The sequence below is a fragment of the Danio rerio genome, chromosome 8 (genome assembly GCF_049306965.1).
Source record: "Danio rerio strain Tuebingen ecotype United States chromosome 8, GRCz12tu, whole genome shotgun sequence".
NCBI classification, from domain to species: domain Eukaryota; kingdom Metazoa; phylum Chordata; class Actinopteri; order Cypriniformes; family Danionidae; genus Danio; species Danio rerio.
Window position 1 is genome coordinate 37,299,800 of NC_133183.1, and position 26,072 is coordinate 37,325,871.

At 34.3% G+C, this 26,072-nt stretch overlaps 1 protein-coding gene and 2 long non-coding RNA genes across 10 annotated transcripts in view; 1 reads left to right on the forward strand and 2 right to left on the reverse strand.

The window, feature by feature from the left end:
* Positions 1-638: 638 nt before the first annotated feature.
* On the reverse strand, positions 639-15,855 carry LOC101886574 (uncharacterized). 3 transcript variants are annotated; one of them, XR_012384584.1, is made up of 10 exons: positions 15,743-15,855; positions 15,305-15,468; positions 7,867-8,034; positions 7,521-7,582; positions 7,142-7,219; positions 6,761-6,833; positions 6,378-6,432; positions 3,205-3,256; positions 2,918-2,995; positions 639-1,612 (listed from the first exon to the last, which is right to left on the reverse strand). It is a non-coding gene; the product is annotated as an uncharacterized lncRNA (long non-coding RNA). The 3 variants fall into 3 exon arrangements; XR_012384583.1 differs by having other exon boundaries at positions 15,305-15,472; XR_012384585.1 differs by lacking the exon at positions 6,378-6,432 and having other exon boundaries at positions 829-1,612.
* A 406-nt stretch (positions 15,856-16,261) lies between these two features.
* Positions 16,262-20,462, forward strand: LOC141375670 (E3 ubiquitin-protein ligase RBBP6-like). 2 transcript variants are annotated; one of them, XM_073910498.1, is made up of 7 exons: positions 16,286-17,164; positions 17,358-17,454; positions 17,558-17,633; positions 17,780-17,868; positions 17,945-18,005; positions 18,108-18,247; positions 18,343-18,602. In XM_073910498.1, the coding sequence occupies exons 1-7, from the start codon at positions 17,005-17,007 to the stop codon at positions 18,515-18,517; spliced, it is 798 nt and encodes a 265-aa protein (XP_073766599.1). In that variant the 5' UTR covers positions 16,286-17,004; the 3' UTR covers positions 18,518-18,602. The 2 variants fall into 2 exon arrangements, with proteins under 2 accessions (XP_073766600.1, XP_073766599.1); XM_073910499.1 differs by lacking the exon at positions 17,945-18,005 and having other exon boundaries at positions 16,262-17,164; positions 18,343-20,462.
* The window catches only part of LOC141375764 (uncharacterized), a 34,347-nt gene continuing 28,164 nt past the window's right edge, over positions 19,890-26,072 (reverse strand). For all 5 annotated transcript variants that reach the window (XR_012384515.1, XR_012384514.1, XR_012384516.1 and 2 more), the window contains 2 exons: positions 20,541-20,602; positions 19,890-20,432 (listed from right to left, as the gene is read on the reverse strand). This is a non-coding gene — a long non-coding RNA (uncharacterized lncRNA). The remainder of the gene's footprint in view (positions 20,433-20,540; positions 20,603-26,072) is intronic.

The following is a 26,072-nucleotide window of genomic DNA, read 5'->3' on the forward strand; positions in this document are numbered from 1 at the left end:
TACTAAATTAAGTATTGCATTATTTACCAAGTATGAAAACAATCATTAAGCACATTATAATTGTGCTTATAAGTCAATAATATTTGTAATTTATATTTATAAATATAATTTATAAACTGCTTACTAATGTCTATTAATGTAGCGTTAATGCTTAACAAACGTTCAACTAACTATTTGCTAATGTTTCATAAATAATTCATTGTGTGCAGTTATTATAGTGTTACCCAACATTTATACATCTTATTAATCAGGCATATAGTAATGGTTACTCTGTCTAATAATAAATGCTTTATTAACTCAACTTCATGCAGTTTTGTGAGCTAATCTAAAGTGAGGACTATTGATGCTTTATAAATCCCTTATAAATGACAATTAAAATCTCAGCTATATTCTACACAGAAAAAAAGAAATAAATTAAAAGGGGGAGTGATTTATAGCTTTATATATATATATACATATATATATATATGGTGAAGCAGTGGCGCGGTAGGTAGTGCTGTCGCCTTACAGCAAGAAGGTCGCTGGGTCACTGGTTTGAACCTCGGCTCAGTTGGCATTTCTGTGAGAAGTTTGCATGTTCTCCCTGCATTCGTGTGGGTTTCCTCCGGGTGCAAAGGCACAGTCCAAAGACATGCTACAGGTGAATTGGGAAGGCTAAATTGTCCCTAGTGTATGAGTGTGACAGGCCCATATGACAGGCTGGCCGGAAGGTGTAAAAAAGTCGTTATCATATGGACAAGTCTAAAACTGAAGGCCTTGTTCCAAAAAGAGCCGACCCCGCAATCATACGGGACTAAGGCCAAAGAAGATATATATATATTTTTTTTTCCATTAATTTCAAGATACACAAATGAAACTATCTAATGAAAAATAAATCTTTGCAATCTTATCAAAATATAAAATTACTGTACAGTGCAAACATCACAGAAACACTGAAATGAATCTTGTCATATTGTTAATTGTTGTTTTGAAATGATGTTGTATTTTTATTTTGCAATGTTTAAACTTTACAGAATTTTTTAAATAAGATTGCAAAGATTTATTGTTCATTAGATACTGAGCCTTAAATTGACATTTATAAGGGATTTATCAACTATAAACAGTCCTTAGGTCACAAAACTGCATGAAGTTGTGTTATTATAGCATTTACTAACACACATGGTTACAATTACTATATGCCTGAATATAACATGTATAAATGCTCATTTGAATAGTTTATTAATCATTTAATAACTCATTCTGAATTATCTTAAAAACCACCAACTACTCTTATATACAAATAGTTTGTAAATAATGCAATACATAATATAGTAATGAAAAATGAATCAGTAACAAAGCATGAAAATACAATTAAGTCAAGTCAAGAATACAGCGTTTGAAGCTGTATTTATAAACTGCTTCCTAAAGTCTATTAATGTAGAGTTAGTGCTAAACTAATGATGTATAGTGTATACTTACTATAAAAGTGTTATTCAGATTTTTTATCTAAAGAGCCGAGATTCAGTTTTTAATATAAAAATCCAAAGCTGATCTCTGGTTTTTAGAGCCAATGGTTCAGCTTTCACCACAGCATGTACTTCCTGTTTGCTCCAGGATCTTCTCTTTATGGGACCTATGGGTGGTTAAAATATAAAAAAGTGGTTTTAGTTGCATAAATGTTCAGTCATTTTTACAACATGTGCTGTTATGTTAGTTTAATATTGTGATAGAAAATGCTAGAAAAATATGTCTTGCCTATTATTAAAAATACTTAAGATGGAGATGGATTTAAAAATACTTCCTAATAACTCCAAAACTGGTTAATGGGGTTACACTTTATTCCATAGTCCAGTTTAGACATTCTTCTAACTATGCGTAACTCTGCAACTACGTTAATTATCTCACCGTAAAGTATTATGTATTAGAGTATTTCAATAAGACTAACGCTCATCTGATTATCAGTAGAGTATTAGCAGACTGTTAGCTCAAGTTTAGCTCAAAACACTACACTGTAACAGATATCTGTTCATTACCAGTTCCTGTATTTTGTGATTTACAAGTGTTTTTTTTTTTTTTTGTTTTTTTGTGGTGGTGAATTGCATTATGGGATGTTGATCTCTGCTCTGTGCACTTTTGATGTTGAAAATTCAACTCTACAGTTTAACAAAGTGACTTTTACTGACATTTTAGTAGTTTGAAATAATATAATGTATAAGAAATAATATATAGAGATAAATAAGTCTTTAGAATAACAGAAAATGTACCGGCAGTTTATTACAAGGTTTCTGTAGCATAATATACAACAACAACCCAAACAAAAAGTCACTTTTTTTTACTTTTTAAGATTAAAAGTTGTTGGAAGAAAGATCAAGATCCCATAATGCAATTCAAAAGCAGAAACAAACAGATTTCATAAAAACAAATTATGAAAAACTGCTAATTTAATTATTATTACTTATTTTTATTAATTTTAGAGTGTAGAGTATTAGCTGACAGTTAAGGTTACCTCAATAAAACCAACTCTCATTGGTCTCAGTAAATAGTACAGCAGACTGTTAGGTTACGCTCAAAATTAGTACAATATGACTAATTCTTATATAAATTTAGTAGAGCATTAGCAGTGTTGATTCTAACAGACAGTCTAATGGCTGTTAGTTGACAAGTAGTTGCAGTTACTTGTAGTTATTAGTAGTAGTAGTAGTAAAGTAAATTATCAAAATAAAGTGTAACCAGATATGCAATTAGTATATTTTTTCAAAGTATTTAGCAATATTGTTTAACTAACATGAAATGAGACATCAAGTGCAACTGTACTGAAATCATCATGGAAGTAATGTGCTTCTGTCCAGTTTTACCCTACATGTTATGTAAATGAGCTTGTGCATTTGGACTTGTACAATAAAACAAGTCAGTCACAAATTAACTTTAATGATCATACCTCTCTTTTTTGTGAATGCTGGGTCTGCATCACTATCTTCACAGACACTGTACCATGGTGATGATACTTGAGGGGACTCTGAAAGTAAAAATCAAGTCTGAGAGTTGACTTCTCTGCATAAAGCTTACCAAAATATTTATTTGATTTTGTGTTGTTCTTTTTAATGGGTAAAAGCGTGTGATGGTAGCTTAAAAATAGTTTTCAAACATAGCACATACATATCATGATAAAAATAAACATTCTGAAAAAAGAAAAAATCTGATCAGAAAAATAAATAATATTTTTACCTTTTAGATTGGACTTCACCTCCTCCAAAATCACGATCCAATGTAACTTTCTCTGAATGTAAAAACCCACACAAAAATACATCATTTAAAACAATATGGTATATGTTTGCAAATACAAATGTGTATATAACATCCAGAAAATCTGGCACTGTATTACATGTTTGTGTGTAAACCCACGATTTGATCAAGATTCCCCCCTTTAAAATCTGCTGAGCGTCTGTTTTCAAGTCCCAGAAAAACTGAGTTGTGGGAACAGAGCAGTTCTCTTCTGCAGTCATACAGTCATAACACACACATACATATGAAGAGTTCGGTTGCAAAATGCGATAAACGGCATTTTTTGACATTTGGATTTTATTATTGGAAATCACTGTTCAGATGTACCTTAATCTATGTGTCAATTGCTGCCATTAATAACATTTAAGAATGCACATTTTAGGCCAAGTACAAAACGTATTTTTTTTCACAAAACGCAATATCCGTCAGACCAGTTTCTTTACAAAGTGCGATATAACAGTTAGAGAGCGTTCAGGATGCGGCGCGAGCTCAGCATCCCCTGGGAAGAGAGTCATCGCCGGTGAAGTGCTCAGAGTTTGTTCATTGATTTAGCGATAGAAGATGAAGTCTTCAACTTCACAAAAAATTATAAAAAGGCCACAAAAGTGGACCAGAATAAGATACTTCTGCGTCAACAATACACAAATGCAGCAGGGAACGAGTCTCCGCTGATGTCAAGAGAAGGCCTAGGAGCGCCTTTTTTCCTACTCCCCATCACAAGATACCTGTCTGCAAGTGTTCTTTATAAGTTTATTTTTTAAATAATTTCTTAAATGTAGCTGAGTAGCCTGTCTGAAGATTTAATTATGTGGTTGCAGCTATTATTTAAAATTTATTCTTGTTGTTGTTGATTTATTACAAAGGAACTTAAAGGGCACATGTTGTTATGGAGAAAACGGTTTAGCTTTTTTGCAACCAAATAAATAAGCTATTATTATTATTACAGTGAAATAATTCATTAAATATGACATAGCGAGGCAAGTTTGTGTCACGGACTCAGCTCCGCCCGCTCTAATCATACAGGTTTGGTTTTCTGCAGCGGTGTGGAAGGAGCCGCCCCCCACTCTTTCTGTACCAAGCTAAAGGTCATTTATCTAACTAACTTAATCTTACTTATCAAACAAAACATTGATTCACTAGCTTTTGGTAATGGTATTAATGTAGTATAATATAGCCTCAGGTGGATGTAGCGTTTTGCAAAAAAAAAAATAAATAAAGTTACAGTATGTTATGTTGTGTACATTCTGGCCAAATCTAACTTAGAATCTTATTATTATTAATCAATCTTTGCATATATTATTCCATGTTTGACAATGTGGGTTGGATTAATATGTAGCATTTTGGCATGTCTTTTTTTACTTAATTATAGACATAAAATTAAATAAAAAATATCCTGGATTTGAAAATATTGTGTTCCTGGCCTTCACTGAGCTCAAGTTATAGTTTAATGTACAAAAATTGTGAATGAACTTGACTGTTGATGTCCTGAAAAATAATGTCAAAATTACCAACATTTTTTTAAATGGATATATCTCGTTCTGCAATTAACTCTTTATATACAGTTGAAGTCAGAATTATTAGCCCCCCTGAATTATTAGACAGCTTGTTTATTATTTCCCCAATTTCTGTTTAACGGAGAGAAGATTTTTTTCAACACATTTCTAAACATAATAGTTTTAATAACTATTTCTAATAATCATTTCTAATAATGGACTTATTTTCTCTTTGCCATGACGACAGTAAATAATATTAGACTAGATATTCTTTAAGACACTTCTATACAGCTTAAAGTGAAATTTAAAGGCTACACTAGGGTAATTAGGTTAACTAGACAGGTTAGGGTAATTAGTCAAGTTATTGTATAATGATGGTTTGTTCTGTAGATTATCGAGAAAAAAATATAGCTTAAAGAGGCTAATAATTTTGTCCCTTAAACGGTGTTTAAAAAAATGTAAACTGTTTTTATTCTAGTCAAAATAAAACAAATAAGACTTTCTCCAGAAGAAAAAAATATTATCAGACACACTGTGAAAATTTCCTTGCTCTGTTAAACATCGTTTAGGAAATATTTAAAAAAGAAGAGAAAAATTCCAAGGGGTCTAATAATTCTGACTTCAACTGTATATATATATATATATATATATATATATATATATATATATATATATATATATATATATATATATATATATATATATGAAAGTATATACAGTTGAAGTCAGCCCACCTTTTTAAAACTTTTTTACAAATATTTCCCAAATGATGTGTAACAGAGCAGGGAATTTTTTCATAGTATGTCTGATAATATTTTTTTCTTCTGGAGAAAGTCTTATTTGTTTTATTTCAGCTAGAATAAAAGCAGTTTTAATTTTTTATGAACCATTTTAAGGTCAATATTATTATCCCTCCAATAACTTGCCTAGTTACCCTAATTAACTTAGTGAAGCCTTTAAATGTCACTTTAAGCTGTATAGAAGTGTCTTGAAAAATATCTAGTCAAATAATTTTTACTGTCATCATGGCAAAGAGAAAATAAATCAGTTATTAGAGATGAGTTATTAACACTGTTATGAATAGAAATGTGTTTAAAAAATCTGCTTTCCATTAAACAGAAATTTAGTACAAGAAATAAACAAGGGGGCTAATAATTCTGACTTCAACTGTATATAATTAAAAATAAATATTTTATATATAATTTTATAAATATTTTATAAAAAAATATTTTATATATTTTTATATATAATTTATAATTTTTATTTTGAAAAATATAATTTAGACAGTAGTACTCAAGGGTCCAGGGGTCTGTTCTTCGGACCTCGCTTAAATAATCTAAGAATATATTACAGATCCTGGATCTTTTAATCTTGATAACTCATCTTAGGCTAATTTGGTTCTTCAAAAAAGCTTGCGAATCAGATTAAACTGATCTGAGAGGTGTTGTGACTGTGTGTTGTGACAGATCTATCGATCCTCAAAATCATTATCAGCAATACAACGATTGGCTGACGGCACAGCAGCTTGATGACATCTGATTAATGCACAGTTATCAAAATTACATGAAATCCGTAGTAAACGGTTCGTTGAATCTGATATGCAATAACAGAGTTGTGAGTTACGTGCTGGAGCAGAGCAGTTCTCTTCCTCTGTCATATGGTCATCCTTCAATAAAAGCTGAATATAAAAAATATATATTAGTTAGACAGCAGTACTCAAGGGTCGCGGTCCCCGTTATGTCAGACCTTACTGTGTGTGTATTGAGGACTAAGTGTGTTTCACAGCTTCTCTAACATGCCTCTGGTCCCCACAATGTCAGTGCATATGTTCACCAATTAGGACACACACTCTGTTTCATTTCTATATTTTGATTAAGTTAAATAATTACAATTAAATACACCACTACTACAACAACAACTACTATTACTACTACAACTAATAATAATAATAATAATAATAATAATAATAATAAAAATAATTGTTATTATTATTATTATAAACACACCTCAGAGTTGTGGTTCTCCTACTGGAGCAGAGCAGTTCTCTTCCTCTGTCATATGGTCATCCTTCAATAAAAGCTGAAAAAAAAAAATATATATATATATATTTTAGTTAGACAGTAGTACTCAAGGGTCCCGGTCCCCACTACGTCAGACATTACTGTGTGTATTCAGGACTAAGTGTGTTTCACAGCTTCTCTAACATGCCTCTGGTCCCCACAATGTTACACTAGTGCATACATTCATACATTAGGACACACACTCTGTTTCATTTCTAGATTTTCATTAAGTTAAATAATTACAATTAAATGCACTACTACTACTACAACAACAACTACTACAACTACTACTACTAATAAAAATAATAACAACAACATTAAACACACCTCATCAGAGAGTTGTGGGTCACGTACTGGAGCAGAGCAGTTCTCTTCCTCTGTCATATGGTCATCCTTCAATCAAAGCTGAATAAAAAAAATAAAAAAAAATATATTAGTTAGACAGCAGTACTCAAGGGTCCCGGTCCCCACTATGTCAGACCTTACTGTGTGTATTCAGGACTAAGTGTGTTTTACAGCTTCTCTAACATGCCTCTGGTCCCCACAAAGTCAGTGCATATGTTCACCAATTAGGACACACACTCTGTTTCATTTCTATATTTTGATTAAGTTAAATAATTACAATTAAATGCACTACTACTACAGCAACAACATCTACTACTACTACTACTACTACTACTAATAATAATAATACTAATAAACATACCTCATCAGAGAGTTGTCGGAGCAGTTTTCTTCTGCAGTCATATGGGCATCTTTCAATGAAAGCTATTTAAAAACAGCTTTGTTATATAAGTCATGTCATGACTATAAAGCTTTCATGACAGTCTTATGAACCCCCCTTTAAAGTAAAGCATTACCCAATTAATTAAACTTTTTTACCCATTAAGACAAGAAGAAGATATTAAGAGATTGATTTCATTATCTCTTATGGATGATGCAAACTCTTTATTTTTGAACAGATTTACCCTTAATCTATATTAACATTAAAAAACTCTTAGCTTTGCTGAATGTATTAAGGATTAATGTATTAAGTAATCAAAATGTCAAACCTTTCTCCAAGGCCAATCACATGCGCCATAGTCAAACGTTATTTCCTCTCCAAAGAAAATATCCCTGATTGCAAAAAGGCACAAATGAGGTTTTCTCTGAACAACGATCTTATTGACAGTGCAGTTAGGGTGCAGATCGTCCTCATGATCGGCATCAATGCTGCAAAACTAAGAGAAAAGAGCAAGCAACATTTTAATTATGCCCTCTCATAGCAATAAAAAGCTAAACTATGGCATGAATACAAACACAATGAATATAATATATACATGTACATTTGAATGGGGAAAACACTTAACCACCTGTTCTTGTTTTACCATATAAAGTCAAACATAAAGACAGTATTTTTATTATATCTCATATATGCTTTGCTTCCACAAGCTCTATCATTTGTACTCAACCACAAAACTTCCTTTAATAAATGTGGACAACGCAAACTCTGACCTAAAAGATTTAATGAAATGTGTAGGGTTCAAAATCTATGTACCATTACAGATATTTACTGTGATAATAAATGGTAAATTACTGTTCAACCATTACTGCCCCATTTACTCTGATGCTTTATGTTGCAATTTTATATTTATTTTATCTCTGTGTTTTCTTTGGTTCCTTTTGTGTTCTTAACATTGAGTATCAGGAGTCAACCAATGCCACAGAGCTTATTAAAAGGTAAGTGTAAGATATGGACAAAATGCATTTATAGGCAAAAATATTCACACAGAGCAAAGAAATTGTCACAATAATTTTTATAACTTTGTTTAGTTTTTCTATAATAATTCTAATTTAATTGCCTAGTTTGACCTATAGTTAAGATTTTAAATTGCACTTTCAACTGAATATTAGTATTTTGCTAAATAACTAGTAAAAATGTGTTATTTAAAAAAAATATATATATCTTAAACAACACGCACATACATTTTTGCAGAGACTCAATGAACTTGTCTGGAAAACTGGCAAGTAAAAGTGCCATTAACAGTATAAAGGCTTTCCTAAATAAATGTATAAATCATGATATTTGTTGTGTTTTTTAATATTACTACAGATTTGGAACGACATGAGAATCAGATTATTATTTTTTTTTTTGTCTATGGATGAAGTTTATATTATAGTATATTTTTTATTGCTTTTATTAAACGATATGTGCATAACTGTGATAAATGTAGGCAGATGCTTTGAAAATATGCTATGTACCAGGGGTGTCAAACTCCTGAAGGCCACAGCCTAGTAGAATTTAGTTCTAGCCCTGCTTCAACACACTACCTTTAGATTTAGTTTGATCAGGTGTGTTTAGTTAGTATAACTGCACTGTTACTCTGTAGATTGTGCAGTAAATAACTGTAAAAAACAATGATTTAGGCATCACCACACACTCCCACAGGCTGTCCGTCTTATTCTAAACACAAAGGTGTTAGAAAGAGTTTTCAGAAAATACTGGCCCTTTAAGAGAGCCAGGTGTTTGATTTGTTTACTGCTGAGTGTGCTCTATTCTCTGTCTATCAATTCAGATGTAGAGTCTGATATGTTTTAGGCCTTAAATAAGAATCTAAAATGAGTAAGTAAAATGTGTTCAAATGTTTTTGAGGGTTTATAAAATAAGGCTGTGTTTTAAGTTATATTTTTGTTATCTTGAACTGTGTACTTGAAAGCTACATTGTTAGCTAGTTAGCCTCTCCTCATATAACTTCTTACATTACTTTTGTTTAAGTATTTATTGGATATTGCATACTGCCATAATGTACAGATGCTAACAGTTGTATGTATCTTTCTGGCAACTAAGCCAAAATTAAATTCCTTCATCTCAGTAAGGTAACATGTGCACATCATCACAGGGAATCACAAAAATATGATACACATAGCCATCCACATACAAAAGCTCCACTGTCCGGTCCCAGGTTGTGAGTTTGTTGCTAAGTATTTTTCAGAGCAGTGTTTCCACCTATGAATTTATATTAGAAATAATAAAAAAGTTTGTTGTCATGAGATAATTATAACAATAAAAGATTGGATTCTTTGGTTTTTCGGTGTTGCCAACTTTATTTTTGTTTTCTATAATTATTTTAAACTTTTTGAGATTTGACAGAGCTTTTAATTATTTAAAACTTTAAAATTTAAAAGAATTATTTTGTGTTTTTTGCAGTTCAGTTTTTTTTTTTTTTTTTTGCATAGTCAGCATTGAGGAGAGAGTAACACATTTCACTGCAGCACTTTGTGTGTGTGTGTGTGTGTGTGTGTGTGTGTGTTTATTGGATATGTGATTGTGATAAATGTTGGCAGTTGCTTTCAAAGTATGCTATATACCAGGGGTGCTTAATCCTATGAGGTGCCGTATAGGATTTAAATCAAACTTTGCTTATCAACACATACATAATACACGTGTATATACACCTATTAATTACTCGCATATACACCTATACTGAATGTTCAAAACAACATGGATGAAACTTGTGTATATACATATAAACTTGATGCATGAATACACCCACATACACACGCGCATACATATAAACTCGATCCTAACATAAACACTCACATTAACACACGCACATAAATATAAACTTGCTGCATGCAAACACACCTATACACACTCGCATATACATATAAACTCGATTCTCGCATAAATACCCACATTTACATGCACATACATATAAACTCGCAGCATGCAAACACACCTATACATACTCGCATATACATATAAACTCGGTCTATGCATATACACCCTCAACAACACGCGCACATACACAAACTCACTGCATGCAGACACACCTACAACATCTCGCGCAAACATACAAAAAAATAAAATAAAAAAATACACAAACATTTATCACGAATCTGGTTATTGCAAAGCTTATGAAATAGAAATAATGTGATTAATAGAGGGATTAAATATGTTAAATTATGAACATATGTTATATAAAATATTAGTCTATATAAATAGACTATTCAAAATAAGAAATACTTTTATTTAAAACCTTTTCATTTAGTTAGGTAATTACATACACAAATATAAATGGACAGATAGAACCCTTAAAGGACGTTCAAAAAGCAACCAGAATTATAAATATAAATGTATACTCAAACTAAACTCCTCTTTTCTATTGCAAATGTTAAAGGGTCACGAAACACCAAAACACATGTGTTGAGCTGTTGACAGTGGTATATGTGTCCCACACTGCTAAAAACACTATTAGGACACCTATATTTCACTAAAAAGTGTAAATTGGTTGTTTTTGCGTTATTTCAAGCAAATTCGTACTTCCGGTTTGAAACAAATTTTTGAAGCTGCGTCACGGCCATGACATAATAGCCTGTATTCCAGCGTGCAGACTGGACATCTGTGCCAGAGTGAGTCTTATTACGTCTTACAGTGTGCTGCATTAATGCATGAGTAAAGCTTAGTTCAAACCAATCAGCGCGCTCTATTGTGCAACTTCATTAATATTCATTACTGTCAGAGTGTAGAGGACAGAGACGCCACGTTGTGTTGGCAAAACAAGCGTGAAGTGTTGCTTTTATAGTTTGCTGCCGTTAAGTTTCGTTTTCATTTTCTCTCTGTGAGAGCTCAGACTCACGTGTGGATTAACAGTGTACGCGACGCGCGACAACAATAACTTACGTGTCTAAGGAGGATTATTGTTTACCTGAGAGCTGTTCCAGATTCGCTTTAGTCTCCTCTTAATAAAGACGCGGCTCTAGTTGCTGGTGATTGTCCTGTCTCTACAGATTTGGTAAGTGAGCGACCAGTGCTCTTTGTTTATTCAGTTCGTATTTTATTCGTATCAAACAAACTATTGCAACGAGTGTAAACAAGTTAGCACTAACAGTTACAACCAAACTATAACCTCGTGTTGGATTTTGTGACCGGAATAACACACGCGGCTTTCTGACGCTACCTGCTGTGTGCATCTAAGTTTCCGGGAAATGCTGAGTTTTTTTTTTTTCTCTCATTCGCTGTGCGGTATCAAACATTGCATGAAAAATACACGCTTACAGCAGATCCTCGAATCAAATATCACGTTTGTCGGGAGGGACATGAATGAATTCCCTGAATGAAAGAGCCAAACTGCAGTTAAAGTCCACTATTTAATAATTTGGCAAATAATTCGACTACAGATGTCCATGTAAACACAGTCACATTGTCTGCTGTGGTTGTGTGTTTTGACTCTGAAATCCAGCGCGCCCAAATAGACACTCCCACACCAAGCCTCTTTTGTTCCTCCGACACTCCCCCCTAAACAGAGCTGGACACGCCCACTTTTCTGACTTTTTCCAAAGTAGAGGTGTGAAAACACCCTGCTGAAACGAGGGGGTTTCATGGCCCTTTAATGTAGCCTATAGTCTTCTTGTTTTGTTTTTTACATGTTTATAATTATTATGCTTTTTATATGTTTTTACAATGTGGGTGTCAAAATTGCAAGATTTTGGTATCATTTTGATTGTTAATTATTCAGCATATACAAAAAACAAACTAAAAAAAAAAAAAAAAACGCTGATTAAAAGTCTCTGCTCATCATGTTGGTCAAGTTAACCTCCATGGAAAAGCTACATATATATTATCTGGACACTCCTTTTGTGTTTAATAAGTACTACTTATATTTTTACAGCAGCTGACATCCAGCATTTTGGGGCGTTGGCCTGTTTATTGGTGACAGGAAAACCCACTTAAGTGCATTCCTGCCCCCTACTGGACATAAGTGTGTATCATAACCCTTGACGAATAGTGACACCAATAATAAAACAAACATAAAAAACTAATATTAGACAAACATATTTTATTCAAAATGATTACTTAAGCAACTTTATATTTATTAAACCATAATACCATTTCCAATAATTTAATTGCATAATAAACCTTTAATTTTGCAGGAGCATTCCTTTGCATTACCTTTTTATTTATTTATTTTTTAGAATTAGCATAATCTATTTTCATATTTCAACAGATGTAATTCCTCTATTAATCGCATTATTTCTGTTTCTTAAGGTTTGCAATAACCTGATTCATGACAAATAATAATCTTGTTCATTACACTCAAAGGACTTTTACGTTGAAATTAAACGACTTCCTTTTAAAGTGAAATAACTTCCTTTTACTGTGAAAATTCATGCATACACACATATGAAATCACTTGCATATATGTATATACACAACTGTATATATGTTTGTGAATTTTATTTTGTATGTTTGCACAAGTGTCATTTGGGTGTTTATGCACACATCAAGTTTATATTCTTATGTGAGAGTTTATGGGTGTATATGCATAGATCAAGTTTATATGTATATGCGAGTGTGTATAGGTGTGTTTGCATGCAGCAAGTTTATATGTATGTGCGTGTGTTAATGTGGGTGTTTATGTAAGGATCGAGTTTATATGTATGCGCGTGTGTATGTGGATGTATTCATGCGTCAAGTTTATATGTATATACACAAGTTTCATCCATGTTGCTTTGAACATTCAGTATAGGTGTATATGCGAGTAATTAATAGGTGTATATACACGTGTTTTATGTATGTGTTGATAAGCAAAGTTTGATTTAAATCCTATACGGCACCTCATATAATCCTGTTCCTGGAGATCTACCTTACTGCAGATTTCAGTTGCTATCCATATCAAACACACCTAAACCAATTAATTAGGACCTGAACACCACGTGATAATTACAGGCAGGTGTGTTTGATATGGGTAGCAACTGAAATCTGCAGGAACGTAGATCTCCAGGAACAGGATTGAGCACCCCTGCTATATACCATGGGGGTCAAACTCCAAGTTCCTGGAGAACTGCAGCGCAGCAGAGTTTAGTTCCCACCCTGCTTCAACATTACCTGTAGATTTCTAACAAGCCTTAATTAGTTTGATCAGGTGTGTTTAATTAGAGTTACAGCTTAAAGTCCCGGTCACACTGCACTTTTCTCCCTTTAGACTTCCATTCATACGCATGTGAATGCTGCAGATCTGGAATGCATGCTCATGTGACAAATTTTACAGTTTGCAGCATTGGAAAGTTCAAGCTTGGAGATCTCTGACCTGCGAAATCACATCATGTGATTGCTTGAGACTAATCAAAGATCAAACCATGACCTGTGTGAACAGAAATTATGGACCAGTTGTTTGCTTTTTCAATCTCTAAATATTTTGTTTAATCCCACTCCTTTTCGCAGAGCCATATGACAGAATATTGCATGCTGTGCAGACCTGTGGCTCTCAGTAATATGTATGATGATATTTATATCTGCTGATTTCTTAATTTTGTTATACATTTTCTGTTTTATATTTGTTTGCTGCCAAAACAATAAAATAAATTTGTCAGAATTTACAACTTAATTAATTTAAAGAATTAATAACAGGTAAGAATACTAATTAATTTTAGTAACACCTTGACATACTATTGTGTATGCAGTATAATGCTGTGAGTTGTAACACTACAGTACAGTAATTAACTGTACACAGTTTCCAGTTAGTTACCACTGCTTCTCTATTACAGTAATTAACTGGCAACACTGTTGCCAGCCACTCACTGTATGGTTCAGTTTCAGTAATTAACTGGCAACACTGTTGCCAGTTACTTACTGTAACCAAACTTTTACAGTGAGTAGCTGGCAACAGTGTTGCCAGTGTTCTACTGTAAAAAAGCCTGGTAAGGTCTAACAGTGTACAAAAACCTCACATTAGCATCCTCTCTGTGTGTGAATTATAAATACAGTAAACCTTTTGAAGTGGATCAGAACCTTTCCTCAATGTTGTTCTAATACTATTGAACACCTGTTCTTCTTGCTTAGGACAGTTTTAAAGAACTTTTTTTCCACTTTAATTGTTTACAGGTCACACTTTACAATCAGGTTTTATTAGTTAATGTACTTACTAACATGACCTAGTAATGAACAATGCATGTACAGCATTTATTAATCAGTTTAACATTTACTAATTACTAATGCATTATTCAAATCTAAATTCATGCTTGTACCAGTAATAATGCATTGCAATAATTAATGCATTGTGCGTGTTCAACTAGTAATGAACAACTTTATTTTCATTTACTAAAGTTAACAAACATGAACAAATACTGTAATAAAGTATTATTTATTGTTCATGTTAGTAAATGCATTAACCAGCATTAACTAATTTAACCTTATTGTAAAAGGCTACCAGTTGACAGCAAATAAATAAATAAAACACACACAGTGAACATTTATGTACTTTTATATATGTTTTACACTAAGTTGGAGTTTATTATAATTATTTATCTAAAATAAAACGTTTCTACACGTCATAGAACAATAAATTAAGTACATTTCTAGGACCAGATAGCCCCACATTTTAATTATAACCTCTATATTACTACATTAACGTATAAATAGTATATAATAGTGTTATTTCAGGATTAACGTTAAATGTTTAAAGCAATTAACCATTTAAAAAGTACGATACAAGAACTATGAAAACATACCTTAGTAACCTTCTATATATTCGGTTTCCAGTGAATGGGTCTTGTCAGTGGAGCTGGTGATGTGTTTCTCCGCATCTTTTAATGGTTTTATCCTCCGTCGATCCATTTAGCCGCCCGGTGATTGGTGACTGTCTGACCGCGGCTCATGCACTCCACCCCGGCCTCTGACTCACGTAGCACCGGGCAGTTAGCACGTTAGCACATTAGCGCGAGTAACTTTTACTCGTGTAAACAAGTTAAATTACATACCGAACTGTAGTTTGTGTCTTATCAGTGTTATATTAATACGTAATTTGAAACAACATCGATTAAAACACCCAGGAAATTCGTTAAAACATTTAATTAACTATACCTGATAACTGTCAAAATATGCAACATAAGTATTTGTCATATAACCTATTTTATTACATTATGATGGTGAAAAACATTCTAACTTACCCAAAAATTCGAATAATTTGATGATAGATCTTAATTAAGTTGATTAAAGTCGGATTCATTTATGAGATTGCGCATGTGCAGTAGACAGAGTGTGTGTGAATTGCGTCGTGTGTGTCAGGGTGCAGTACCGCCATCCGACTACAGGACCGCTATAGAGCAGTGCGCCGACACACACTTACACACTCAATTCAGGTAAATGGTCAAGGTGGGGATCAGTGAAAAAACTGCACTAGGCATATCAGCAACGCCCCCTGAGTCTTTTAAAGGCAAAACATAGTGGGGACCGGGCGATCGGTCCCCACTATGTTTTTGGTCCCCACTTTGTGAGTGTGCTATCATGCTGAGGTCCCCACCATGTAATAAAAACAAACACACACACACACACACACACACACACACACACACATATATATATATATATATATATATATATATATATATATATATATATATATATATATATATATCCATGGGCCACTGTAAAGTAATATGGTTCTGTCATAACGTTTTGAATGAAAATCTGCATTTGGATAGGACACCTTTAGTATAGTTTTGATTTTAAGGCATAATAAAGATCAAATGCAAGTACGAGTGGATTTACATTGAAAATTTCAAACGCATCAAGAAAACCATGTGCTAAGGAAATTTCAAACCATTTGGAACGCACAGAGACGAGCTTTTGTGCAAAAATGAACTTAAAGGTGCCTTTAAAAAAGTGTCAAAGTACTTTTGAAAACAAAAAAGCAAACCCCCAATAGGTGGCAGCAAGAGGCCGCTTTATTTGAGTAAAGCATTGAACGATTCATTCAGCCAAAGAAGCCAATAGGATGAACGGACAGTTGAATCAATCCCTGAATCATCGACTCACCCGAGTCTTCTTGGCGAAGGCCTGAATCGTTCGTGCAGGGAAACGTCGCTGTGTATTATTCAGAGATGGCCAACTGTTCTGCTGTTTATTTTATTATACTTATCGCAATGATTTTACTACTACTATCAATAAAATTAATATTAATAATGATAATATTGCCGGAAGTTGTACAGCGCATGCGTCACGTGTTCATCATCAGCATCCATGACAACCGTCCTGTGGGTGTTGTTTGAATCTCGCTGTGTCGATTGGCATCTGATCTCTGCGTCCTCCGTGACAATTTTTCCAGATTATCGATATTATTGATCGTTGGATACGTCGATTGATCGCCTGCTGTTCCCATCACTCAGGTTTGACCCTTTTTATTACGCTGTGCTTTGTGTTTGTGTTCAGTATGTCTTGTGTTCACTACAGGTTCCAGAGTCGACTCACCTACGACTCGCTCCAGTTTGAAGGCCTCAACATCAGCGCGGGGGAGCTGAAGCGGCAGATCATGAGGAGCAAGAGGCTGAAGTTCTGCCAGCTGAAGATCAGCAACGCCCAGACTGATGAAGGTGAGTTGAGGAAAAGACACTTCAACTGTTCTACGCTAACATTAGATGCGTTACATCAGACACTTCTGGAAGCTGTAAGGTGGTGCTGATGCTGACATGTAGGGATGTTTTGGCTGTTTTAAAAGGCTAATGGCTCTCAAAGTATACCGTGCTCCATAATTATGTGCTGATTCTGATTTTATTTTGCTGTCAGAATACACAGATGATGCTCTCATCCCTAAAAACACGTCGGTCATCATCAGACGGATCCCTGCGGCGGGACTGAAGTCCTCAAACAGAAGATTTGTTGGGTAAGTGCTGTGAAATGAGCACACGCGTCCTCTGTTAGATGTTATATGAAGACTCCTGGTCTGTCCCTGGTGTTTTAGTCACACAAGCTCCTTTGTTTTGCAGACATCAAGCTGGACGCTGGCGTGAACCTTCACCTAGAGCTGATCCTTCACTCCTCTCACTGGAGCAGTTGTTGAAGGTATTGAACAAATGAATAGCACAATAGCAAAACGCAATGTAAAGCACACAATATACGCACACGCACTCAGCTTCTTAGGGAGATTTGAGATTGTTTGAAGGGTTGAGGGTGAAAAAGATTCAAATGTGCAAATGCCTGTGAAACAGACTGAGAATCTGGCTGAGGCAAAGGCGTCAGAGGAGGACAAGCTGAAAGCGGTGATGTACCAGTCCAGCCTGTGCTACTACTCCAGCAGGTGAGCGTTCAGACACTGACAGGTTTGCTTTGTGAGAGATGTCTGAGCTGATTCTCATGGTTCTGATGTTCACTAGTGAGGCCATGAGGCTGCTTGGGATCCCGGGACACCACATTAGGCACTGCCCCACTAATGTGGTAACTGGGTTTTCCAAGCTCACGGTTGCTGTGAACTTGAGCTCTTGTCCTCATCAGTCAGATTGTTTGCTCAGAGTTTGACTGTCACTCCTCAATTCACAGGGCAGCCGCTCCGCGCCGCACAAGCGCATCCGGAAGAGCACAGGGATTCCCCGCAGCTTCCTGTTGGAGGTGGACGACCCAGACCGAAAGGGAGTCATGATAGACGGCAGCGGCCGATACGTCATTCCCATCATAGACGCGTGAGTAAACTGTACTTGGCATAGCCGCATGTTCTAGTGTTTGTCCAAATCTCACATGATGTCTGCTTGTGTGTGTTTGCGCTCGATCTGTTCAGTGAGGCCTATGCTGCTGAGAAGAGAAAGAGGCCGTCCTTCTCCTGCCAGACCGAGCCTTTGCCCTCCTCGTCCTCAGCAGGTGCGGCATCTTCGGTCCGGGACGCCGGAGGGAAACGGTCCCGCTCCCCATCTTCACCAGAGACGCGCGGCGACCAGAAGAGACCACGTCGCTGAGAGACCTTCATCCAAGAGACCTGGAGCCGACGTGTAAATATTGTACATAGTTTATTAATAAAAGATAATAAAGATTATAGCCGCATGAACTGTGTGGACTGGTTAACCTTCACTCCAGCAGTGCAACAAACACACACACATACAGGCATACATGGTTTATGAGGTCAATGTGACTTTTTGGTGGTTTACGGGGACATACCTTTGCCAACATCCTACGAACATAAAACTTGTGCCAAAATTTTTTATTTGAGCTACAAAAGGCAAACAACGCTTAAAAACAGCAATTTTAGTTTCACAACACACTCAAATTAACTATGTGACATTTCACAGGCTTATGGGGACAGACAAAATCATGGTTTACAAGGTCTGTTTACATGTTACACACAAACCTAGCCCCTTCATGGTTTAAAAGGACTGATTAACACATTTTACATATCACACTATTCTGCTATTGCAGTAAGGGTGACAACAGAACAGACTCTGGCTTTCCTCAGCTAGACACCTGCTAAACCCATCTCAGTTGCTAAGGTTCTGCCTGTCACTTCTTAAATGACAAAATACTATTTTGCTTAAAATACACTTTTGATTTAACAATTCTGTAGGCTTATTGTGTTGTATCAGTTAAACAATCTGTTTAATGTACTGTTGAACAATAACCTGAAAAAGACAGCATTTTAACATTAAAGTATGAAGAGTTAATTGTTTAAGGGCCTTTGCTCTTATTTTATAGGACAGTAGATATTTTGAAAGGCAACTTCAGATAAAAAAAGAACATAATTGGCAAAGAACCTTCAACCATGAACAACCAGAAGCACAACTGTACGATAACATATTCATTATTTTATTCTTTTACTTGGCCAGAACACAAATGTTCCCCTCTGTGTGGAGTTTGCATGTTCTCTGTGTTGGAGTGGGTTTCCTCCAGGTGCTCCGGTTTCCCCCACAGTCCAAAGACAAGCGGTACAGGGGATTGAATACACTAAATTGTCCGTAGTGTGTGTGTATGAGTGTGTATGGATGTTTTCCAGTGATGGGTTGCAGCTGGAAGAACAACCGCAACGTAAAACATATTCTGGATAAGTTGGTGGTTCATTTCACTGTGGAAACCCCTGATAAATAAAGGGGTTAAGCCGAAAAGAAAATGAATGAATGAATGATTACAGCTTATAAACAAACTAATGGTATTTTAAAATTTAATTAAGTCGTTCAACAGATTATTCTTTTTCAAATTTAAATATTTATACTAGAACACAACATGGTAGTGCACTAGAATACTGTCAAATACAAAACATTGCCACTCAATGACAGAAATAAAAAAATAAACTTTTTTTATTTTACTTTTGAAGTCCAGGAAAACAGCAGGGGAACTAAACATGTATATACATTTTATTATGAAATGCATCAACTATTATCGCTCTGACAAGAACAAAAAATAGATGGATAAAAATAGATAAAAAGATAGATAAAAAGAAAAAAAGATAAAACTAGACATAAAAGTTTGATTCCACAAATTGAATGATACATACAGAATGATATGAACACAAAACAGATTAAAAACTAAATTTCGTAATGTGACAGTAATATAATGTGTTATAATGTGACTAATTAATATCATACACATTTTCACTTTTTTGTCACAGTGACAATATTTGACCATTTTCAAACATGTAAATAAAAAACAAAAAACATGTCTTTTTGCTACTCAACACTGTTGTAAATGTTTAGTCTGAGGGACTGCATTTGTGGGTTATGTATTTTTGTGTGATGGGTATTGCCCAGGCTCATGAAGCAGACGTGGACCTGGACTGTGGAGCAGTACCAGACTGTGGAGTAGTGGCAGACATGGGTTGAGAAGCAGAGGCAAACTGTAGAGCAATGTAGAGACTACCCTAGAGTGATGATGGACTGTGAAGCACTGGCATGGAACAGAAGTGGGTTTGAAAATGGTTAAATATTGTCACTCTGTGACAAGGAAAAAAAATGAAAATGTGTATAATAATAATCAGTCTTTTGAACTCATTACAGCCTTCACGTCTGCTTTTGTCCATGGTCTTCTCATGTAGGTTGTTCTGCCAGTGCTAGAGCCTGAAAGCAAACAAGATGATTAACTGTTAGCATCACTGACTTTTAATAGATCATATCAACTGTTCATCAATATCGTTTAAAAGTCTCTTTCTTGGAAAAAAGGTTAATCCTTAGGTGTGCACTTACACCATGGTTATACATCACACAACTACATGATTTAACAGCAACATATGCGAGTATAACTTTCAGTAGCTGCTTTGAATCATTGTGGACTATTGAAAGTGATATGACCTTTCCATGTAAAGACTTTTCTTAATTTTAAAAAAAGGCAATCAATAATTTCATAATATTCCCTATTATATTTTTCCACTGGAGAAAGTCTTCCGTTTTTTAGTTTAGCTGAATAATAAAAAGGTAAAAACTGCAAAGGTCAATATTATGAGCACAAAAAATAAAATAAAAATATATAAAATTATAAAAATTAAAATTTATTTTTTGATTTTTTTGTCAGCCAGATATCGCAGAGCCCTATTTAAAAATGGCCAGATACAAAAGAGAAAGTGATAAATGGAAGACATTGACGAGAAATGTAGCATAGGAAAAAGCATTTGTGCATTTGCGCTACAAGCACTGCGATAGAAAGTCTGAACGTGTATTGAGTGCTGCTGGAAACATTGCGACTCCAACTAGGTCTGCTTAATCCAGACAATGTGTCAGCATGTTAGCTTTTCTGTCAAATAATTTACCAAAAACAGTGGAGAGTTAGTAGCCTACGCTGTTTTTTCCTCAACATCTCACTTATATTGTTATCAATAGGCTAATATTTTTTGTTCTTCTTTTTATTATTATCATTATTATTATTAGTTACTATTTATATTATCACTGATACTGAAAAGTGTTATTTAGGCTATTTGTGAAGTTCTTAAAAATGTAACATTTAATTATTATACAGGAGGGGGGAACCAGTGAATATTGTCCTCACCACTTAAAAAAATGTGTAAATAAAAAAAAAAAAAAAAAAAAACTAAAAATAAAGGATAAAAGGAAAAGCATGCTCTTCATCATTTTTCATAATCTGATTTGTACATGCTGCTGTGTGTGTGCACTTAGGCTAGACGAGCAGAGTACACACATCTAAAGTTATCTTACTGTGAGCGTTTTAATGGTCAAATAGGTGTCAAAATGCTGTGTTCAGTGATCATTTATAAGAAGCTTAAAGCACAGTTTGTTTCATATTTTTATTCTATTGTACATATTTCCCTTTGCTCATTTACAGGGAGGAAAATAACTGCATATATACAGTTGAAATCCGAATTATTAGCCCTCCTGAATTATTAGCAACCATTTTCCACCAATTTCTGTTTAATGGAAAGAAGATTTTTTTTCAACCCATTTCTAAACATAATAGTTTTAATAACTAATTTTTTATAACTGATTTCATTCATCTTTGTTATGATGACAGCACATACTTTACTATATATTTTTCAAAGTACAAGCATTCAGATTAAAGTACAATTCAAAGGCTTAATTAGGATAATTGGGCAAGTCATTAATATTGACCTTAAAATAGGTTTCAAAATATTTAAACCTGCTTTTATTCTAGCCAAAATAAAACAAATAAGACTTCCTCCAGAAGAAAAAAAATATTATAGAAAATACTGTAAAAAAAATCCTGAATTTGTTAAACATCCTTTTGGAAATATTTATTTAAAAAATATAAATAAAAAATTCACAGGAGCGCTAATAATTTTGACTTCAGCTGAAAAATCGTTTTGAATAATCTTGTTTGCAATTATGACAAAAATAATCGTGATTATGATTTTTCCCATAATAGAGCAGCCCTTACTGTATGTGTAATGTAGCCTACAGTAGATTATGTGATGTGATCAATTAAAAAATACATTTTCTTTTTTCTTAGTAATAAACATGCTTTTACACTATACTGTATGCTTTAGAAAAGATACAATAGATGGTGAGAAGTATAGCCCCAGGCTGCAAAAATTAAACAAATATAAGAATGAAGTTGTTTAGCCTTTATAGCGCCCTATTAAATTGTGTTGGGGTAAAAAGAATGTTTACATTTCTTTGACTATCATGGCGATGTTATTACCTCAAATCTTAAACGTGCGCACATTGCAAGAAATGAAAATCGCGTCACAGCACACACTACAAAATATTAAGGTTATCGAGTCAATGAAACACATCACCTGATTGCAGTATAACTTGCTTTATCAATAATTATTATTATTTATTATAGGCCAGGTTACAAATATTTGAAAATCTGTCACTACATGCCAAACACTCAAAATAGGTTCCCTTTTGCATAGCTATTAGTGGCAGTTATGAATTAAATAAATGGGCATATCGGCACGTAAGGTGAGTCGCCTATTATTTATCGTCTGTTTATTTTTCTCTGTTCATTTCTTTCACATGCATGCAGAGTGAACAGTCTGTGCTGTTTCTGCTTGTTTAATAGAGCGCCTCCTCTTATAGCCGGCCTATTTCGGTATAAAGGACAAAAAAAATTTTTTTTATATACTGTATGCTATTCTATCCCCTATATTAAACACAGCAAATGTATAATTAAATATTAGAAACATAAATATTTTAAGTTTCTAAAAGCACATTTTAATGTTTAAGCATTGTTTATTGGCCGTCGGCGTCGATGATGTGCACCTCTCAAAAAATGTAACTACAAGTCGCAACGACACAGAGCGCAAGGTCGTGATTTGTTTGATGGTCGTGATTGGTCGGCTTGGCAGCGCTGACAAGTCTGGGGGCGGGACCAAGAGCCGTGCGAGTGGTGCGAGCCCAATAGAGCGATTGTTTACACGTGTGGAGTCCCATGAAGGAGCTCTGGATAGAAAGTTTTGTTTTGTGTTTATCTCATAGTTAAAGTTGTTCCACGTCCGCCGGTTCCAGCCTCAAAATGAGCGAGTTTGAGTCACTTGCATGTTCAGGAAGCGTTTAGAAAAAACAAAACAACAGCGAAGAAACTCAACACAGAGGAACATTAACACCTCACTGCCAACTAGCGTTTTGAAAGTGTTAATGCAGACCAACAGAGACATTGCGCAGAAGTAAAATAAACAGCTACGCGGGTTGCATGTGCCGTGGGTTACGCCGATCATAACGCAGAAGTATAAACCAGGCTCTATAAACTTTAATTTCATAAGTGCATACAATATAATATTAATAATAATAAGACAATTAGCATGTTTATCAGGGTAGACGACATGCAGTGAGTGGATAATTCCATATGTGCAATATGTACATTTAAATCTCTCCATTTTGCTGTAATGGCTGTGCTGTGTTTGACTGGGAATAGCTTTTAGATTATAACCCGCGACCCACTTATTAATATGCAGCCTTTTTTGATTACATGGGGCCAGTTGCACCAGCAGTGTGTAAGTTAAAATGAAGCCTAGTTGTGACTTAAAGGGACACTAATTTACAATGTACGCACTACTAAATATTTCTGTGTTGCAGCATTTCACTCAGTTTAAACCTAACGCTGTGTTCCAACTAAAAATTTACCGCAGCCTCCCCCCATGTATAATGGTAGAAAAGAGATGACGGTGAGATAAGTTTACATCGAGGAGCTTGCGATGATCTCCCTCTATTCACAGCCTTATTTTCTTCCTAAATCTCGCATTTCTTTCGGTTTGTGAATGAAGAGTTTAATTTTGTTTCAAGAAATGTTTTGTGTTAACATACATTTCTTTATGACTGGGTTTTTTCTCCCTGCTATTTTTTCTTTAACGTGTAGAATATTTAAAAAATCAAGTTTTATGTTTTGATAACTTTGTGTAATTTGTGTGCATTCACAGCAAATTTTCAAAGAACAGTTATATGTAGATGCATTAGTTGCAGAATTCTAAATCAGTTTAACGATTGAAACACTTTTTATTTGATATTAGGTGATTTAATGCAACTATGTATGGCTTTACGGAGAGCTTATGACCTTACTAACTACGGTTTGCCTTAAGAGCATGTGGTGCAACCGAAGTAAAAACAACTTTAGTTATAAACATGCCAGTAGTTACTATTATTATTATTATTATTACTACTACTTCTATTATTATTAGGCAATTTTCTGAAGCAACCCCTGTAACCAATTTAGTGCTTTTGGGTTGTTGTTGTTTTCGGTTAAAGCGCAATGCCCCATTAACACCTCAGACAGGCTGCTTCATTAATAGCCAAACATTTTGTTTGAGATGAGGGCAGGGGTATATCTTGAGTATATTTCACAAGCAAGGTTGACACAAAATCCCCGGTTATATACCTTTTACCTATAGGCCAACTTCTGGTAATGTAGGCTTATATAGGCTGTTTCTATTCACAGCAACTTATGGACTGAACTACGTGTTAATTAAAATTTCTATATTAGGCTCGTAGCAATTGATATTGGGAGTCATGGAATATTGTTTGCATTTATTTTGCATATTGTTTGCAATATCCTACTTTAATAATAATAATAATAATAATTAATATTATATTAAAAAGTTTTTTCTATTTCTAAATAAATAGCCTACTGTAAATTAGGCCTACAACCATTAATGATTTATATATGAAATTAGAAATGAAATTCTTAATAATATTTGTAAAGGAAACAAATATAGGTCTTATATGTGCCGTTATATATATTTCAATTAATATGGAATATAAGTGCATGTTTTCACCAAAACTATGATAGATTTTTTTTTTAAATGTGTGATTGTGTAAAACAATATACTTTGCAAATAAAATAATGTTTTTTTTTTCTCTCTCTCTAAAGAAATTGTTACCACCTCGTTTAGAGCATCATTATGGGCATTTTACGTTATAACTAATGTGGGTCAAACAATAGATCTGTGACAGAGAAACTACAGGTTTTGGGACACACTCGTCACTACATCGTTCTTTTCCCAAACGACACATTGTACTATGATATTTCTGCCGCGAGTTACGTTGTTGTTTGGGAAACCCAGCCCTGGTGCAGAGCCAGAGGAAGAAGCGTGCTGCGCTTGTGGAGCAGATAAGAAGCAAGAGAAACTTCTAGACCAGGGGAGAGTTTCCCAAACAACGACATATATCTGAATGAAGGGGTAATCTACTGTATTTTAGCCTAATTATTATTTCTAATGTTTACACACTGTGAAATAGGCTAATCCAATCTTAAAAAAACACACACACTAAATCATTTTTTGTGAATTGTTTTTATTCCAAGCTAAATAACATTTTAGAAAATGTTGCATATCAAGCTGTTGGTATCTCCTCGCGGTTGAAATTGGCTGTTATGCGAAAAAAAACAAAAACAAATATTAGCTCGCAGGCTAGTTGCTTTTTAGATTTAATTTAAGCCTATATTCAGCTGACAGCGCACACTCAGCCGCGATACAGAGAGAAAAAGTAAATAATAGATTCTTTAATGTAAACGACTAAGAAAAACTTCGGCTATATACTCGGGAGAGGACGTAATGAGATCTAGACTGGCTGTAAAATATATACACCAATAGTAATAGTTAATCAACGCATTTTATTTAAAAAA